At 53.3% G+C, this 15591-nt stretch overlaps 1 protein-coding gene across 2 annotated transcripts in view; it reads right to left on the bottom strand.

Moving 5' to 3' along the window:
• CAPZB (capping protein (actin filament) muscle Z-line, beta) overlaps positions 1–15591 on the bottom strand; it is a 172489-nt gene that overhangs the window by 7941 nt on the left and 148957 nt on the right. For both annotated transcript variants that reach the window (XM_012656938.1, XM_012656937.1), the window contains exons 5-6: positions 8680–8821; positions 8037–8153 (exon numbers count right to left, since the gene is read on the bottom strand). In XM_012656938.1, coding sequence (XP_012512392.1) covers positions 8037–8153; positions 8680–8821 — 259 coding nt within the window. The remainder of the gene's footprint in view (positions 1–8036; positions 8154–8679; positions 8822–15591) is intronic.

The following is a 15591-nucleotide window of genomic DNA, read 5'->3' as shown; positions in this document are numbered from 1 at the left end:
ATCCTACTGGCAGCACCAAGGGTCAAGAAGGTCAAAGGGTTACTGCAGAACCTGGAATCCTGGGTTAGCTACAGAATGACGGCGGCTACCAAGAATGGAGTGGGTGCTCGCCAGGTGGCAGCCGCCTCATTCCATTTCGTTTTCCTAAGAACCCTACTTTAAACCCAAGGAAACAGAAGCTTAACAATGCAAGTAACCTATCTGGCCAGATCACACGGCACGGTTAGATTCCAACAGCTTCGCTGTTAGAAAGCTCCTTCAGTGTGCCGATTTACCTGGGAAATCACAAACCAGGTACTCAGGCTCAAACATCAATCTCACCGAGTACAAAATGGGGAACTTCTGACTTGCAAACAGTCCCTGTGAAGAGGCTTGTGGTTTTCAGATGATTTCAAGAATGTGATGTGGCGGCTGTGACAATGTGGATGCGACTCTTGGGTGTATAAAGAAACTGTCACTGGGGCCCACACCAGGGACGGCATTCCTTATCCATCGTGCAACCGAGAAACTGCGGCTGTGAGGTCCCATCACTTGCTTAGGAAGGCAGTGGTCCTCCTCTGGTCTGTCCCGGGGAAGCAAAATCTGTAGGGCTGGACTCAGTTTAGGGTGCTGGTTTTTTCTTTCTTTCTTTCTTTTTTTTTTTTAAGAGTCGGGGCTTCACTGTGTTGCCCAGGCTAGACTGGAACTCCTGTGATCCTCCTGCCTTTAGCCTCCCACGCGGCTGGGACTACAGGCGTGCGCCATCCTGCCTCACTAGGGCAATGGGTTTTAAGAGAGCCACGGACGAGTTAGAGTTCATCCACTTAAAAGGTTTGAACACCCTGACCCCAAGAAACGGGAAAGAACTGGCGATATTCATGCCTGAGTGTGTGGGGGGGCCCGAGAGACCCGGTAGGGCTCTGAAGGCCTGCGTCCCACAGAGCGAGCAGACTCAATCTACGCTGCTGCCAAAGGCAGAGGTGGAACCCAGGAGTAAGAGCATATCACGGGTGACAGTCGTCCCTAACAGGCATCTGCTTGTCCAGCAATGAGCTCCAGGGCACTGGGTGTCTGGAGATCAAGGGGGTGGCCATTTGGCAAAGCTGTTACAAGAGGGGGACCCAGTTGAGAGCAACGGTCTGGAACCTATGGCTCTGAGAGGCCCTTCCAAAGTTAACGAGACTAACTCTCTGCAGAACAGAGACGTCTGGTTCTGGCAAGACTGCTTTGCTGAGGACTAACGGAAAACGGAGAGAGAAATGCTGGAATGACCAGCTTCTCTGCCCCCAACACGGGCTCTCAACTGTCCTTGCACACTCTGGGCAGTGGTCCTGGGGAGTCTCGATCCACGGAGACTCCCAAGCGCCCCCATAAAACAGGAAGAGTGAGAGTGCTCATGAACTTGAAAGTGACAGCTGTTTTCCTCCATTTCAGGTCTAATAAATACTCCACCCTCAGCAGAACTGGAGTGTGTGTTGGAACATCATCTTCCCTTAGCAAAACTCTGTTGCCGGGACAACTGGTTGATGTGTGTGTTGAGCAGGAGTTGGGGAGCACACTCAGGGGGAGGGTGTTCCATACACCCGTTTTTAACAGGAACGTTTGGATGTCAACACACTGGGACTGTGTGTTCTCTCTCCTCACATGGAAATGGTTACTGTGCCCAGCTCAGGGCTGCACAGAGAGCTGCTCTGCTGGGCAGGGAGACGCAGGGGGTCAGATCCGAATAATGTCCTTCCAGCAAATCGCAGTCTCTCTGCCACCCCAGCTCCACGTGGAGGGCAGAATGATTCCTGGCCACCCCAGGGGAGGAATGAAGCCTTTGAGTTCGCCGAGGGGCCCCATTTTAAATGAGCACCAAGAGCCTGAAGTGAGGCTAGGACTGTTGGCAAAGGGCTCTGGGCCACCAGTGTATGTCACACCAGCAGCTGAACCTCTTGGTTCCCACCTCTGTGTTTCAGAATCAAGAGCCACCTTCCAACAAACAGAAAGGCTGAAGCCACTGGACACCCCAAGGTAGAAGAAGTGAGTGGTGGGGAGAAGGCTGAGCGCTCCCAGTCACGCAGCCCCTTCCGCGGGAGCAGACTGACTAACAGGAGGGGCCCCCTCGCTCGTGGCAGGGAATTTGAGCCCATGTCAATGGCCTTGTGGGGCTGGGGTGTGTTTCCACAGCCCCCTGCCCCCTCCCCACACTGACTCCCCTCCACCCCTGGTCAGGGTCAGCTCGCTGGCAATGCCGACCCACCAAAAATAGAACCATTTTTGCAATGCATATATTATTACATCCTTATAAAAGTGGCTGCCAGAAGGAAAACATTCTTATGTGCTGTGGCTGCACAGATGTTCCACAAAGTGGTTCCAACCAAGTCTGGAGCCCAGCCCAAGAGTGCCCCGCAGGCACCTCTGGTTCCGTGGCCTGGGGACGACACGGGCGAGTGTCTGGAAACCAACATGCCATTCTCACAACGGTGTACCGCACCTCCCACTGCCACGCGGCATCTTCCAGCGGGCACAGCAGCAGGGTGGGGCCCGCAGGCAGCCAGCCCCGCTCAGCGGCTCTGTGGCTGCCTCGTCCTCAGGCCCCAGGAGCCCGGGAGGAAAGGGCTCAGCTTGTCTGGGCCTCCACCTCACGCTGAATAAGCGAATGTACAGAAAATGCCTAGAACTGTGCCTGGTGGAGTGGAAGCTCTCATTTGTCAAAACAGAGCTCCAAGGCCAGGCGCGGTGCCTCCCGCCTATAATCCTAGCACTCTGGGAGGCCGAGGCGGGAGGATCGCTTGAGGCCAGGAGTTCAAGACCAGCCTGAGCAAGAGCGAGACCCCATCTCTACTAAAAATAGAAAAATTAGCCAGGAGTGGTGGCACACACCTGTAGTCCCACCTACTCGAGAGGCTGAGGCAGGAGGATCGCTTGAGCACAGGCGTTTGAGGTTGCTGTGAGCTATGATGACACCACTGCACTCAACCCAGGGTGACAGAGTGAAACTGTTTCAAAAACAAACAAACAAACAAACAAACAAAACAGAGCTCCACTCCCAGGGCTCTTAGGGTCTCTGGCATCCTCTTGATCACCAAGCTATACTGCGAGTTCGAGGGGCTTAACATGCTGCCAGCAAGCAGACCGTGGTCAGCCAGCTTCCCAGGGAAGGCTATGTCCACCCAGTTTAGGAAAATCTTAATTGAATCTAAAATTGTATATATCTACAAGGCTCTGCTTGCAAGATATGCAGTAGTAGCAGTAATAGCTGTTATTTATAGAGCATAAAACTGTGTGTCAAAAAGGTTTCTTATTTCTCCTCCACAATGATCTTTCAAAATAAGCATCATCAATTCTACGGTGAAAACCCTGAGTTTCAAAGAAGCGAAGTGGCTTGTCCAGGTCACACAGTTGGAAAGTGACTGGGCTGGGGTTTGAACCAAGGTCTGCATGATTCTGAAACCTGTCTCCCTCCCTGAGACCTCTCAAGCTGGCTCCGTTTTCATCTCTGGTCTTTACCAGGAAAGTGGAGGGCAAACCACGAGGCAGGGCTTAGAAGTCCCGAGCGGGATCCATCCCAGCCCCAGCCACCTCCCGCCAAAGATCCTGGGCCCCTTCCTCTCCTGCGCCTGCTCTTCACGGTGAGGGATGAAGGGACAGAGCCAGTGTCACCCATGCTATCCTTCTGAGCCAGGCACCGGAACACTCCACCCCAGGGCATCTGACAGAAACCCAGCCGCCCCTAAAAGCCACGCTGCTCAGGCGTCTCCACCCTCGGGCCCTCGGGCCCAGCAGGCCTGGAGCACACCAGGGGCGTTTGTGGCTGCAGCCGAGGCCCGCAGAGTGCTCACGCACTCCGGGAACCTCCTGGGTGTGGCCTGGCTCACGCCCATTCCCTGCAGCTGGCAGGAAGGCCGTGGGCTTCTGCCCGGTGATAAAACACACCGCCCTGCCCAACTGCCACGCGCAAGTCCAAGGGGCGCTTCCTGCCGGAGACCTGGGCGAGTGCTCTGCTGGAGTTCACCGCCTGGAGACGTATGGGGGCGCCTGCCGAGGGGGGAGAAGGGCTCGGCCTGCGAACGATCTGCCTGATCTCCCCACTCAACAAAGTGTTTCACCTTCGCTTCTAAATATTTAGAATCTGGGAAAAAAAAAAAAAAAAATCAAATGAACATCTGCGGGGCCCTTCCCCGGACGGAAAACCTTGGATCTCTTTCCCGAGATTTACGGTCCTGACTCTTTCCCATATCTCTGCTGTCACACAGAAGTGACCTCTCAGTACAACTTCCTTGTCGACACGCTGGTACTTGGCTTGCAACCGCTCTCGCTTGCTCCCCCACCCGCCCACTGGGGCCCACGTGGCGGTCCGCCAAAGGGCACCTTCCGTCCGCCTTTGCTTGCGGGTGTCCCCGGCCCTGGCAGGAAGGTGCGACCCACCGTAAGGAGCTCCCATGAAGGCCGCGGCTCACCCTCCCCGACAGCCCCGCAGCTGCAGGATTTGCCGGAACACCTTATCCACTGACCTCCTTTTCCAGTTGACGTCCCCCAGAGACATCTTTTCAGGGGTAATGGGAGGAACAAAAGGCCAACGTGAAGGAGGTGGGGCGAGGCTCGGGGGGGAGCGCGGCCTGGTGCGCAGCAGCCGGAGGCCACGGTGGCGTCTCCACACCGGGCGTCCTCACCTGCTACACGTGCCAACCAGGGACGCGTTCCGCCTCTTCACTGGCCTCCTGTCAGCTGAGAAAGGAGGGGCGTGGGCACAGCCTGGCATGCCCGTGGGAAGGGACCCCGGAGGAGAGCCACCAGTAAGCTGAAGCCGCCGGCCCTTCTCCGGATGGTGCGTGGGAAACAGGAAGATGAGGGCGCGCCTGAGCCAGGCACGGGGAAGGGCACCCAGGCAGGCTGCTGCCGAGGCAGGGTGGGTCACCGGACACCAGGGGAACTGGGAGACCCGCCTGGCCTTGCCCAGGAGCGCCGACTGCTGGCTGGACGGCTCTCGGGGCCAGAGCCTGGCACTGTGGGTCTGGGGAGACGGCTCCAAAAGCAAAGTGGCCTTCCTTCCCGACACACGTGGGGCGAGTGTGTGAGCGTGAGTGACCCCCACGAAGCCAGGTTTCCAGAGGAAAAACTCAGGCCTGGGTCACTGCGAGTGTAATGGACGCACTCAAGAGACGGGGCCCCTCATTTGTCCCCCATCTCATGTCCCAGTTGGCCAAGCCCTGACCGCTCTACTCTGAAGGCCTCCAGCCTGTCGCTCCTCCTCTGCCCTTCTTCCACTTGGCTCTTGTCACCTGCCTTGAGCGGACACCAGCTTCTTCACTGACCCCCTCGCCACAGGCACGTCTAACCCTCCCAGGGCTACCCAGCCACCTCTCTCCTGGACGACTCTAACAGCCTCGTCCTGCCCACCCACTCCCCAAGCCAGCTGGCAGAGCCACCTTCTAAAAACACAGATCCAATCAGACCATTCGGATCCCTCAAAGTCTTAAAACCCTGCTCACTGCCTCCGGGAGCAAGGCATTCCCTGTGGTCAGCCCACTTCCCGCAGGAGGTCACCCTGAAAGCCAAACGCTCACCTGCAGGAGGGGCCCAAAGGGTGGTGCCACTCGGCATGCCCCCAGGGAGGCCAACTGGCCTGGGACTGCAGCGCCGGCCCTGCCTGCTTCGGAGGCCACTGGGCCATTGCGGCTGCTCTTGAGCAAGCTGCTGGAAGAGCAGGGGGAGGACAGGCTGCCGACAGATGTCACCAGGGGCCCACGGGGCTATGTCCCGTCTATACTGAGCTGACTGCTCAACGCATTTCTGTTTGACCATTTAGCAGTCACCGAACGTCAGGCACGGGGAACGGATTAAGACCAAAACAGTATGTTGTGGTAGAAAGTAGCATGTTTTTTTCTCATCAGACAATTTGGAGTTCAAATCTTGGTCCTACTTCTGACTGGTGAAGTCATATGGGCAAATTATTTTGCAATTGGAACCTCAGTTTCCTCACCTGTTAAATGGGAATAACTTGGCCTTGTTTACAATCTACTCAGAGGGGTCAGCCCGCATGCTCACTCTGCCACTGGTTTGCTCAACTTTCCTGGAACCCTTTGTCCTCCGTCCAAGGCAACCACAGACGTTTTTCCAGGCTCATTGGGACACACAGCCAAGCCCTGCAACCCTTATTTCCCCTGTTGCTCAGAAGCTGCGCATCATTAACTTAGATTTGTCTCTCTCACTGCTCCCCCGCCCCTGTACAGTTACTTACACTGGAAACCAGCCCCAGCTTCAATGCACCTCGAGTGAATTATGTGACCGGCCGTTAGAATGATGACAGAGCGTGAATTTCCTATTAAAGCCCCAAGAGCAAAAGGCAATGCACACAAGGCCCATGGCCCCGGCCAAGGTGTGCTGGGGACAGCCACTCATCAGGCTGAGTTTGGCTTGGCAGCAGGCACAGCTCACGGCAAGCCGGAATCAGACTCTGTCCATGGCTGACAGCTCTGATTTAAACTATTAGGAAGACGGAGGATTAAATATTTGTCCAGGTCACTGTACACCGGCTGGAATTATAAACAGCTTGGAGCGGTAAGTGATGCAGGAAGCAGTCTCTGGATCCAGATTTAGGATTTTCTAGCCACTACCCAGGTGGCAGGGTGGAGGAGGCAGGCTGTGTGGGGTAGTGGCCTAGGGGGTTGCCTCCCCCTCCTCTGCCAGGGGTCCCCAGAAAACAAGAGCCCACCTCCATGCGAAAGGCTGGGCCCTGCCCTGGGAGCACAAATGCTTAATTCTGGGATGGAGTGGGGATAGTCCTGTCCCACAGTCAAGGGCAACCCCAAGATCCATTCTGGCCTTGAGCCCCTCTGACATGGAGAGGCAATGGCGGTTTGGCAGGTAGAGGGTCTCGGGCTCCAATACACACCCCTGCATGGCAGCTGACATTCGCCTTGCACCCGTGTTTTCCAAACGCATGTAGACGCTGTTGCAGAACACAAAATCACTTAAAAGATGCACTAAATTAATCCTATCTGCCATATATTTTTTTCTATCGACAGCTATTAAGACCATAATTATCTTACTGATAAAAAGTTTTTGATGTTAAAGGGAATCCTCATACTCAAAGGTTAGGCGCTCCTAGAACGGGGGATGGGAAGGACACTGGCACGGAAGGCGGCCCCCTCCTGAGGACGCCCCCGAGCTGCAGCAATCCTGACGGCGTGGCGCGGTCCCTCCTGGGTTTGGCCTGTGCTCTCTCTTTCCCTGCACACCAAGCATCTGCTGTCCTGCCCTGGCACAAGGTTAGGGCCTTCTCTTGGAATGGGGGTGTACATGGCATTGAACATGTCAAGGGTCTTAAACATGGACCCTTAAACAAGGGTCTTAAATCTGCCTGGATCTAAACAGAAGTTAAGGCAAGCCTGCCCCAGGGCCAGGCAGTGCCTTCTAGCCCAAGCTCCAAGTTCGCTTTAGAAACAGCCTGGGGGAACACCTTGGGGACAGGTTGCTAGTAATACCCAAGCAAAAAATGGCAGAGAAAGGTGCACTGCAGCGCTTCTCAAATTTTAACGTGCATGTACATTGCCCGGAGACTTTTGTTAAAATGCACATCCTGATTCCATAGGTCTGGGTGGGGCCCAAGATTTCTACTCTAACAAGCTCTTTGGTGATGCTGATGCTGGTCCTCACACCAGGCTGAGAACAGCAGGGTGCGGACCCCTGAGCTCGGACGAGCGTCCCCTGGAGAGCCGGCCTGACTGATGGCACCGGGCATGACGTGGCCAATGGAGCCAAGCACCGCTCCTCATAGCATGGCAACAGCACGCAGTACAGGGACATGGGGCCCCTGAGGAGTGAGAAGCAGAAGCTGTGGCCAGCCCCTGTCCTCACTTGGCAGGAGGCCAGTGGAGCCAGTTCTGGGCAACCCTGCACAGCCCAGACGGCTCTTACTTGAAGACGTGAAGCCCTACTTCGACGGCGGATTTCCAGCGGGGCAAACACGCTCACCCTAAGTGGGTAAACTGCTCACTCGTCTGCAGAAGGTCAGCGCTGAGGCTGGCACCTGTGGGCACTGGCCACTCGCTACAAACGGGTCACTCTACCTGTCTGGTGAGGCTGCCCCCGAGGTTCATGGTGCCGGAGCCGGATTTGTTGGTCTGCAGCCACAGCATCACCGTGGAGGTCAACTTGTAATGGGCGGTGCGACCGCTGGATTTCTCCTGGGGGATGAGAGAGAGATCAGAACCTGAGCACAACCTGAGCTGGGGAGAGCCTGAAGCGGCCCCCTGAATTCAGAGTCAGGCGTGGGCAACCTCGCACAGCCCAGACAGCTTTTATTTGAACGTGTGAAGCCCTCCTTCGATGGTGGATTTCCAGCTGGGCAAACACGCGCTTACCCGAAGTGGGTAACTGCTCACTCATCTGCAGAAGGTCAGCGCTGACCTTCCCCAACATGCTCCTCCCTAGGTCATTACCACCAATTACCTTTCTTACAAAATCCCGACTTGTTTTTAAAGGGACAGCATCTGTAATCATGTGTATGAAGTTCTTTGGGGAACTTTATCATCAGTGACTACTGCAGTCCTAACTTATCTTTGTCCAAATGGCTTCAGGGCATTATAGGAATTAGCGGGTGTTTACAGATCACAGCACTCTCCCCTACGTCTGCTAGAGAGTGGGGCTGCACTGTTCTGCGAGCCACCTGTACATAGCGGCCCCCACCACCAGCTGCTGGGGAGGCCGTACCTGCACTTCCACCACGTGGATGGAATCCCAGCAGCCCTTGATCTTCTTGGATCCGTCTCCAGCCTTCTTTATGAGGATCACTCCAGCAAAGCCATGATCCAGATCCCAGAGGTAGACAGATGAGACGCCGCCTTCAAAATACCTGCAGGAAACAGGCCCACGTGCCCATTAGATGGTGCGTTACAGATCATTAACCCAGGTCTCAGGTTGTCATTTGGCAAAGATTCACCTAAATGTCTGTCTAGGATGAAAGGCCCTCCCTGCAACGGTCCCAGGGCTGATCCTTGGATGTGTTCTGATCGTCCTGTGGTTGGGGGAGGGGGTGCAGCATCCTTTGGGGCTGCCGGAAAGGACACGGGCTTAGGAGTCGTAAAGGTGAACCTGAGTTTCAGCTCTGCCACTTACTCTAGCTTTGTAGCCTTTGGCAAGCTTACTGAACTTCGCTGAGTGCCCCATTCCTTCCAGATACAGGACGCAGCACAGAATGTGACGTAAGTGGACAATCTACTTTTTTCTCTTCTCTTCTCTTCTCCTCTCTTTTCTTTTCTTTCTTTTTTTTTTTTTTTAAGAGACAGGAGTACAGTGGCCTGATCATAGATCACTATAGGTCAACGCAACCTTGAACTCCTGGGCTCAAGTGACCTTCCTGCCTCAGCCTCCCGAGGAGCTAGGACTACAGGTACATGCCACCATGCCCAGCTAATCTTTTTTATTCTAGTAGAGATGAGGTCTCACTACGTTGCCCAGGCTGGTCTCAAACTCCTGGCCTCAGGCGATCCCTGACCTTGGCCTCCCAAAGTGCTGGGACCACAGGCGTGAGCCACTGGCCTGGCTGGTATTTCTGTCTGTGGGGTAGCTATTTCACAGGGCAAATAAGGGAGAAATACAACTACAAACTCCTCCCTGCCCCGATCCTTCCAGAGCCTGAGTAGACCAGGGGTCCTGTTGGTCTTTCGGAGCAACTCACTACAAGACCCTTGCCAGAAGTGAAGGCTAACATTGGGACAGAGCTTCCTACTCAGATCTGAGTCAATATGGAAACATTTCTTATTAGGCCAATTGGAAGAGGACAGAAAAGGCTGGAGGAGGACAGGGAACCAGGCTGGGATCCCGAATCCCAAGCTGCGCAAGCCGACTGTCACGACCGAGGCTGCTGTGAGTAGCGACCCGGGGAGCGCAGTCAGCCAACACGGTACCTCCAGTGCTGCTGGGAGCCAATGAAACTCCGAGAGCCCTCACCTCCATGGCTGGCACATTCCCTATCACAAAGTCTGCGGCCTTAGGGCCACACGTGGCCTTCTGGATTTTTCAGTGCAGCCTTCTGACTGAATTCAAATTTTATAGAACAAATGCTTTTAATGAAGGGATTTGTTCTTTTGGATTTGGTCGAGGGGCTGCACTTGGGGACTTGAAGGGCCGTGTGTGGCCTTGAGGCTGCAGGTTCTCCACCCCTGGTGGGGTCTCTCTGACCCCAATTAATCCCTGAATCAAGGGTGCAGCAGGCACACTCTGTAAGTGTGGGGTCCTCAGACCCGGACAGCCAGGAAGGCGGGCCGCATGGTGCACGGGGTGGGCATAGGCTTGGGAGTTGGGCAGACCCAGTGCCAGCTCCAGGACCCCCCGTGCGAGTTATGCTTACGTGCTCATCCATCCGACAACTATTTACTAAAGGCTACTGGGGATTCGCCATGTGAATGCAGTAGAGACATGTGCTTTATAAATAGACTGTCGAGCGACAAAACCAAAACAATATAGGAAAGCAGTGACCTAACAAATGATTATTGTTTTCATTGTTGAAATTAAGTACTAAAAATTAACATGTATCTATGGATTATGGCTCAATTAAGCTATTATATAATAGAAAAATACACATGGTAAATGTTAATATTTAGAGAATGTGGGAGAATGTATGTAAGAATTCTTTATACTCTTTTTTTTTGCAGTTTTACTATAAGTCTGAAACTATTTCAAATTAACAAGTTTTTTTTGGTTTTTTTTTTTTTTTTTTTAAGAAAAGTCAGTATGTGAAAAATATACCTGAGTCTAAGAGACAGTCGTTGCAGGCAAGCAAGGAGCCTCGCAGCGGAATGAGAATCTCCACCACTAGTAAGACTCAGGGTGCCCGGCTGTTCTGTCTTCCTGCCCTAAATCACTGTGGCCCCGATACCCTCGTCCCTGCCCCACCAGGGTCCCCTTAGGCAAGCGGGGGCCAGGCCCCTGCCACAGGGCCACATCCGCCCCATTTCTCTGTCCAGCTCACACTAGCCACGGTGATTAAGCTGTCAAAGTGAACTCACAACGGTGTCCCCCACTGGCAAGTCGGCTGCAGGAGGGCAGGTGGGGCAGGCCTGCCTGGCTAGCGCAGGGCCACTCAAGAAGCACCCGTGGGCTGAAGTGTCAGGTGCCAGACACTGAGCTAAACGCTGGTCAACAGCGGAGAGTGGGGAGGGGTGTGGCTCTGGACAGGCACAGCACGGTGTGGTACTGAGAGGGAAAGGACGTGGGGCCCAGAGTTCGGTGCCATCCTAGGTGACCTCCAGGAGTCAGCAGGAACCCCACCCTGGGAGATAAATTCTCTTGTTCCAAGTCTCTCTCCAAACTCCTCCTCCACAGGGCAGGGCAAGGTAAAGAGGTTAGTGTTTGGTTTAGGTCCCAAGGCCCTACCTCCCTCCACAGGGCCAACCTATAGGAGCTGGGTACAGACCAGCCCACTCCGGAAAGCTCCCGGGACACGTGGAATGTACTGGTCACCTTGCTGGACCTGAGGTTCTCCAGTGCACAGATGAGTCGCACCATGGACTCCGTGAGCCCTTCTGGCTCGTTCTCCTGGAATCTGGAGAGCTCCTCAGTCTGCAAGTTAACTTAGGAGGCACATCAACACCGAGGGAGGAGCACCCATAACGGGCCTGCTAATTACCCCTCCTGTTGGCGACAGATGGCTTCGTTCTAACACACAAGTTTCCCTTCCAGTCGGCTTGTAGGGACAACAGCCCCGCATCAAAAGGGGGGAAAAACCCCAACTTTAAAACTGTGGCTTTTCTTGTGTTGGCAGAAGGGATGGGCTAGTAATTCCTGCTTTCCGTTGGCCGTCCTGGAAGGAACATCCTTCGGTGTTGTTCCTGTCCAAGGCCTGCCCTTCTGTGTGCAGAAGCCTGGGGGGCGGCAGGGTCAGGCTGCCCTGGAAGGTAACCAGGAGGAATCCTGGTGGCCTGACAGCCCTTGTCAACACCATCCAGTGACCAGTTCAAAAGCACCAGCTGGCTTAAGGTTGATCCCCCTCGGTCCTATCCCTTAGCATCCTGTTTCTTCCGGAAAAAGAAAACAACGAACGACATTAAAGTTTTATAAGGTGGAACCGGCTGTTTACACGCCAGCGTCCCACCCTGTGGCCCAGTTCCCGCTCTGGGCAGCTTCTCCGCGGCCGGCCACATCGACCAGGTCTAAAGTTTCATATGCCGGAGACAAAGGAGGTAAAAATGCAAATTCCACTGTGATCTTCTTGTGGGTTTTTATTTTACCCCAAATTTAAAAACTTATTGCAAGAACAGTATTTAAAAAGAGGAAATTTAAAAATTAGCCCATAATGCCATAAATCAACCTATCCCATAAATCTGCTTTTTCCAAATTCCCTGTCTTGGTCCAGATGCAGTTTTTACATAACCATACGCACAGCAACAGTACCATGCGAGTCGGCTTTTTTCACTTGGCACAGAATCATTAGCACTTTTCCACGGAGCCACATGATCTCCATCATCATTTCAAACAGCCAGGACAGTATTCCCCTGGGTAGCATCCTAATTTACAGTTGATTTGACTTTTAATGAAGGAACGATGGCAACACGGCTAGAGGCGATGCTGCTGGTTTCTCGCTTTGAATCTGTTCCCTCTCTCAATCAGGGTGTTCCCAGTTGAGGTGAGGCAGACGTGCTGAGACCTGGCTGCTGCAGGAATGGCCCAAACACCACAACAATTCAAGAATGGACTCGCATTCCAATCACCAAAAGGGATCTATCTCCAGGGACTCAAGCAGCCACAAGTCTTAGCCTGATCTTCCAAGACAAAGGGAGCAGAGGACTGAGTGATTAGAAAGGCTCCTTCCAGGGTCAGGAGCACCAGCCTCTCTCTCTGGCAAGTGTCGTCAGGACGGCTCCGTGCATGATCAGGTAGGAGGTAACTGCGGGGTGCACAGACAGTCCCCCTACTACCTGGTTTATGGCTTTGTGCTGCGCGTGAAGCATTAATTAAAGAGGGACCTCAACAAGTTTTTGAAAATTTATTTTTACCTACTGTACTTTGATCATAATGACATGAAACAAGGAAAAAAATAATTTTTATGTGGTTCACATTTATGAGTTTTTACATAAAGGCTTTTGTGGGTATTTTAAGAATGTGCTAAAATGTTGTCTGAAACCACATAAAGCTATCTGAGGAGTCGCCCGCCAGAACTAACAGCACACACATGGAAGCACTTTAACTGGCCTTTGTATATTTAATGAGTCAAATAGTATTAATATTGTTTAAATGCTAACATGCCATTTCAATAAGGTGGCTCTGCCGTGGCCAGCGCCTCGCTCTCAGGCCTTGCACGTCAAGGTGGGTGGATGACCAAATGCGGGCTGTGGGCAAGCGCGGAGAGCAGGCCGTAGAGGAACTACCCTGCCCTGCCTGGCTTCTGTCCGCGCTTGGTAACTGCAAAGCCCCAGCTCTCCAGGTCGTCTTGCAGGATGACCACCACAGCTCAGCGACCCACGCTCAAGAGGGAAAGCCCAGAGAGTTCCCGCGGAAGTCTCTGGGCAAGTGGGCAGCACGGAGAACCTTCGTTTAAATGCACAGGCCCAAAGAGAAGAGCGTGGGCTTTTCTCAGGCCTCCTACCTAAATGGAAAGTCAGGCAGCCGGGGCTGAAGTCCAGACAGTCGAGAGGGTGAATGACACGCTCAAATCAGGGCTCCCATTAGCGGGACAACACAGGGACAATCTCGGAAGACCGTGGAGAAGTCACCTTGGACAAATGTCAGATTGTGAAGTGTGTGTGTTGGGGCAGTGGGTGGATACCTCGGAAGCTCCAGGAAGATCAAGAGTGGGTGAAATGGCCGGGCGTGGTGGCTCACGCCTGTTATCCTAGCACTCTGGGAGGCCGAGGTGGGCGGATCGCTTGAGCTCAGGAATTCAAGACCAGCCTGAACAAGAGCGAGACACCGTCTCTACTAAAAATACAAAGAAATTAGCTGGACAACTAAAAATATATAGAAAAAAATTAGCCAGGCATGTGGCATATGCCTGTAGTCCTAGTTACTAGGGAGGCTGAGGCAGGAGGATCGCTTGAGCCCAGGAGTTTGAGGTTGCTGTGAGCTAGGATGACACCACGGCACTCTAGCCTGGGCAACACAGAGAGACTCTGTCTCAAAAAAAAAAAAAAAAAAGAGTGGGTGAAATGACAGATCAACCCAGGAATGACGGGGGGTGAAACACTGGAATCACCTCTTTGCTGGTGTCCCCCAAAGAGCTACCTCCTTCAACTGAGTGCCATCGGTTCCACTAACAGTCTTGGTGGCTTTCAAGATGCCCAGAAAAGATTAACGTGTTTTTTTTTCTAAGACCACTCAAGTGCAGTAGTGAGAAGGGGGACAGAGTACAACAAGTACAACAAGGAGCTCAATCTGTAACTGACTGAACAAGGGACAATCAAGTGAGATAACTCGTCACTACCTTCCGACCAGCCAAGATTAACGTTTTTTAAGGCAAATGAACGGCAGAGAATTCAGACACCCGGGACTAAGGAGATGTGACCACTGGGGTTGGAAGCCCAAGTCCCACCATTTGAAAAATAGTATGTTGATTACAACAAGCAGATACAGGTTTCATACACTCCGAAGGATCGGCAAAAACCAGGGGGCACCGCTGAGCAGGACTTCAGACGGCACGACCCGGCCGTCCATCAGCATAGCCAATGACAGTTAAACATCTGGCTGAGTTTATTCTACGTCGTTGGCTAGATCCCTAAATTGGGATCAGCTAAAAGCCTAATGTGTCAGTAATTCTTTTCTTCTCAGAGTTCTGAGTCGTTTCTCCCTGAAAAATCATTCTTCCAGTTGAATAATGTCATAGTCACGTACATAGATTCTATGTCCATAACTCTTCTACCATAGGACTTCTGGGGGGAAGGAGAAAAAAGAGAAAACATAATACTTCACACTCAAAATGACCTACTTCACAAAAGCAAGAAGAAAAGAAAATATTTCGGCTCCAAAAGCTTTATGGGGTGTTTGAGCCTGAGGTGTGCACGGAGACCCAGGATGGAAACGTGTTCCGGGAATCTGAGCTGCAGCTATGAATTGCCAATTCCCAGGCCTGGCCAGTGTCGGGCTGCGAGCAGCAGGGAGGACGGGGCTGGAAGGGACTCTGAGGTTGGCCTTTACTCCTTCCTTTCAAGTCGCCTCCTGCGAGTGTGGCAGGATTCGTGGTTGGAATACAAAGGCTCCCAACAGGTAATGAGTCACATGCCACAACCTGTCACAAAAGAACCAGGGCCAGGAAGGACCTGCTGGGAGCAGGGCTTCCCAGCACTGGCCAAGAAACACTCTCTGGTTCCTGCGTTCACTCAGCCTCTCTGCCATTGCCGGGTGGGCCCCTTCACAGGGCTGGGCTCAGGCCCAGGAGGCTGGAGCCGACCTGGACTGCTGGCCCCCAGGTAAGCCCCGTAGATGCTGGGATGGGTTTTTTTTCCCTGTAGTCAGCTTCATGAAGCAAAGCCAAGGGGAAGGCCAGGAGTATTTATTTGGCACCAAAGACTGTTCTCTCATTTGTAATATCAAAGGGCTGGAGCAGAGGCCAGACCGGAGAAGCTCGCCCAGCTCTGACACTCCCAGATTTGGTGGCTGCACCAGGGCCTGCATGAGGTAGACTGAGCACTG

Source organism: Propithecus coquereli, unplaced genomic scaffold, assembly GCF_000956105.1.
Source record: "Propithecus coquereli isolate 6110/MARCELLA unplaced genomic scaffold, Pcoq_1.0 Scaffold528, whole genome shotgun sequence".
NCBI classification, from domain to species: Eukaryota; Metazoa; Chordata; class Mammalia; order Primates; family Indriidae; genus Propithecus; species Propithecus coquereli.
This window is presented reverse-complemented; position numbering and strand designations above follow the sequence as displayed.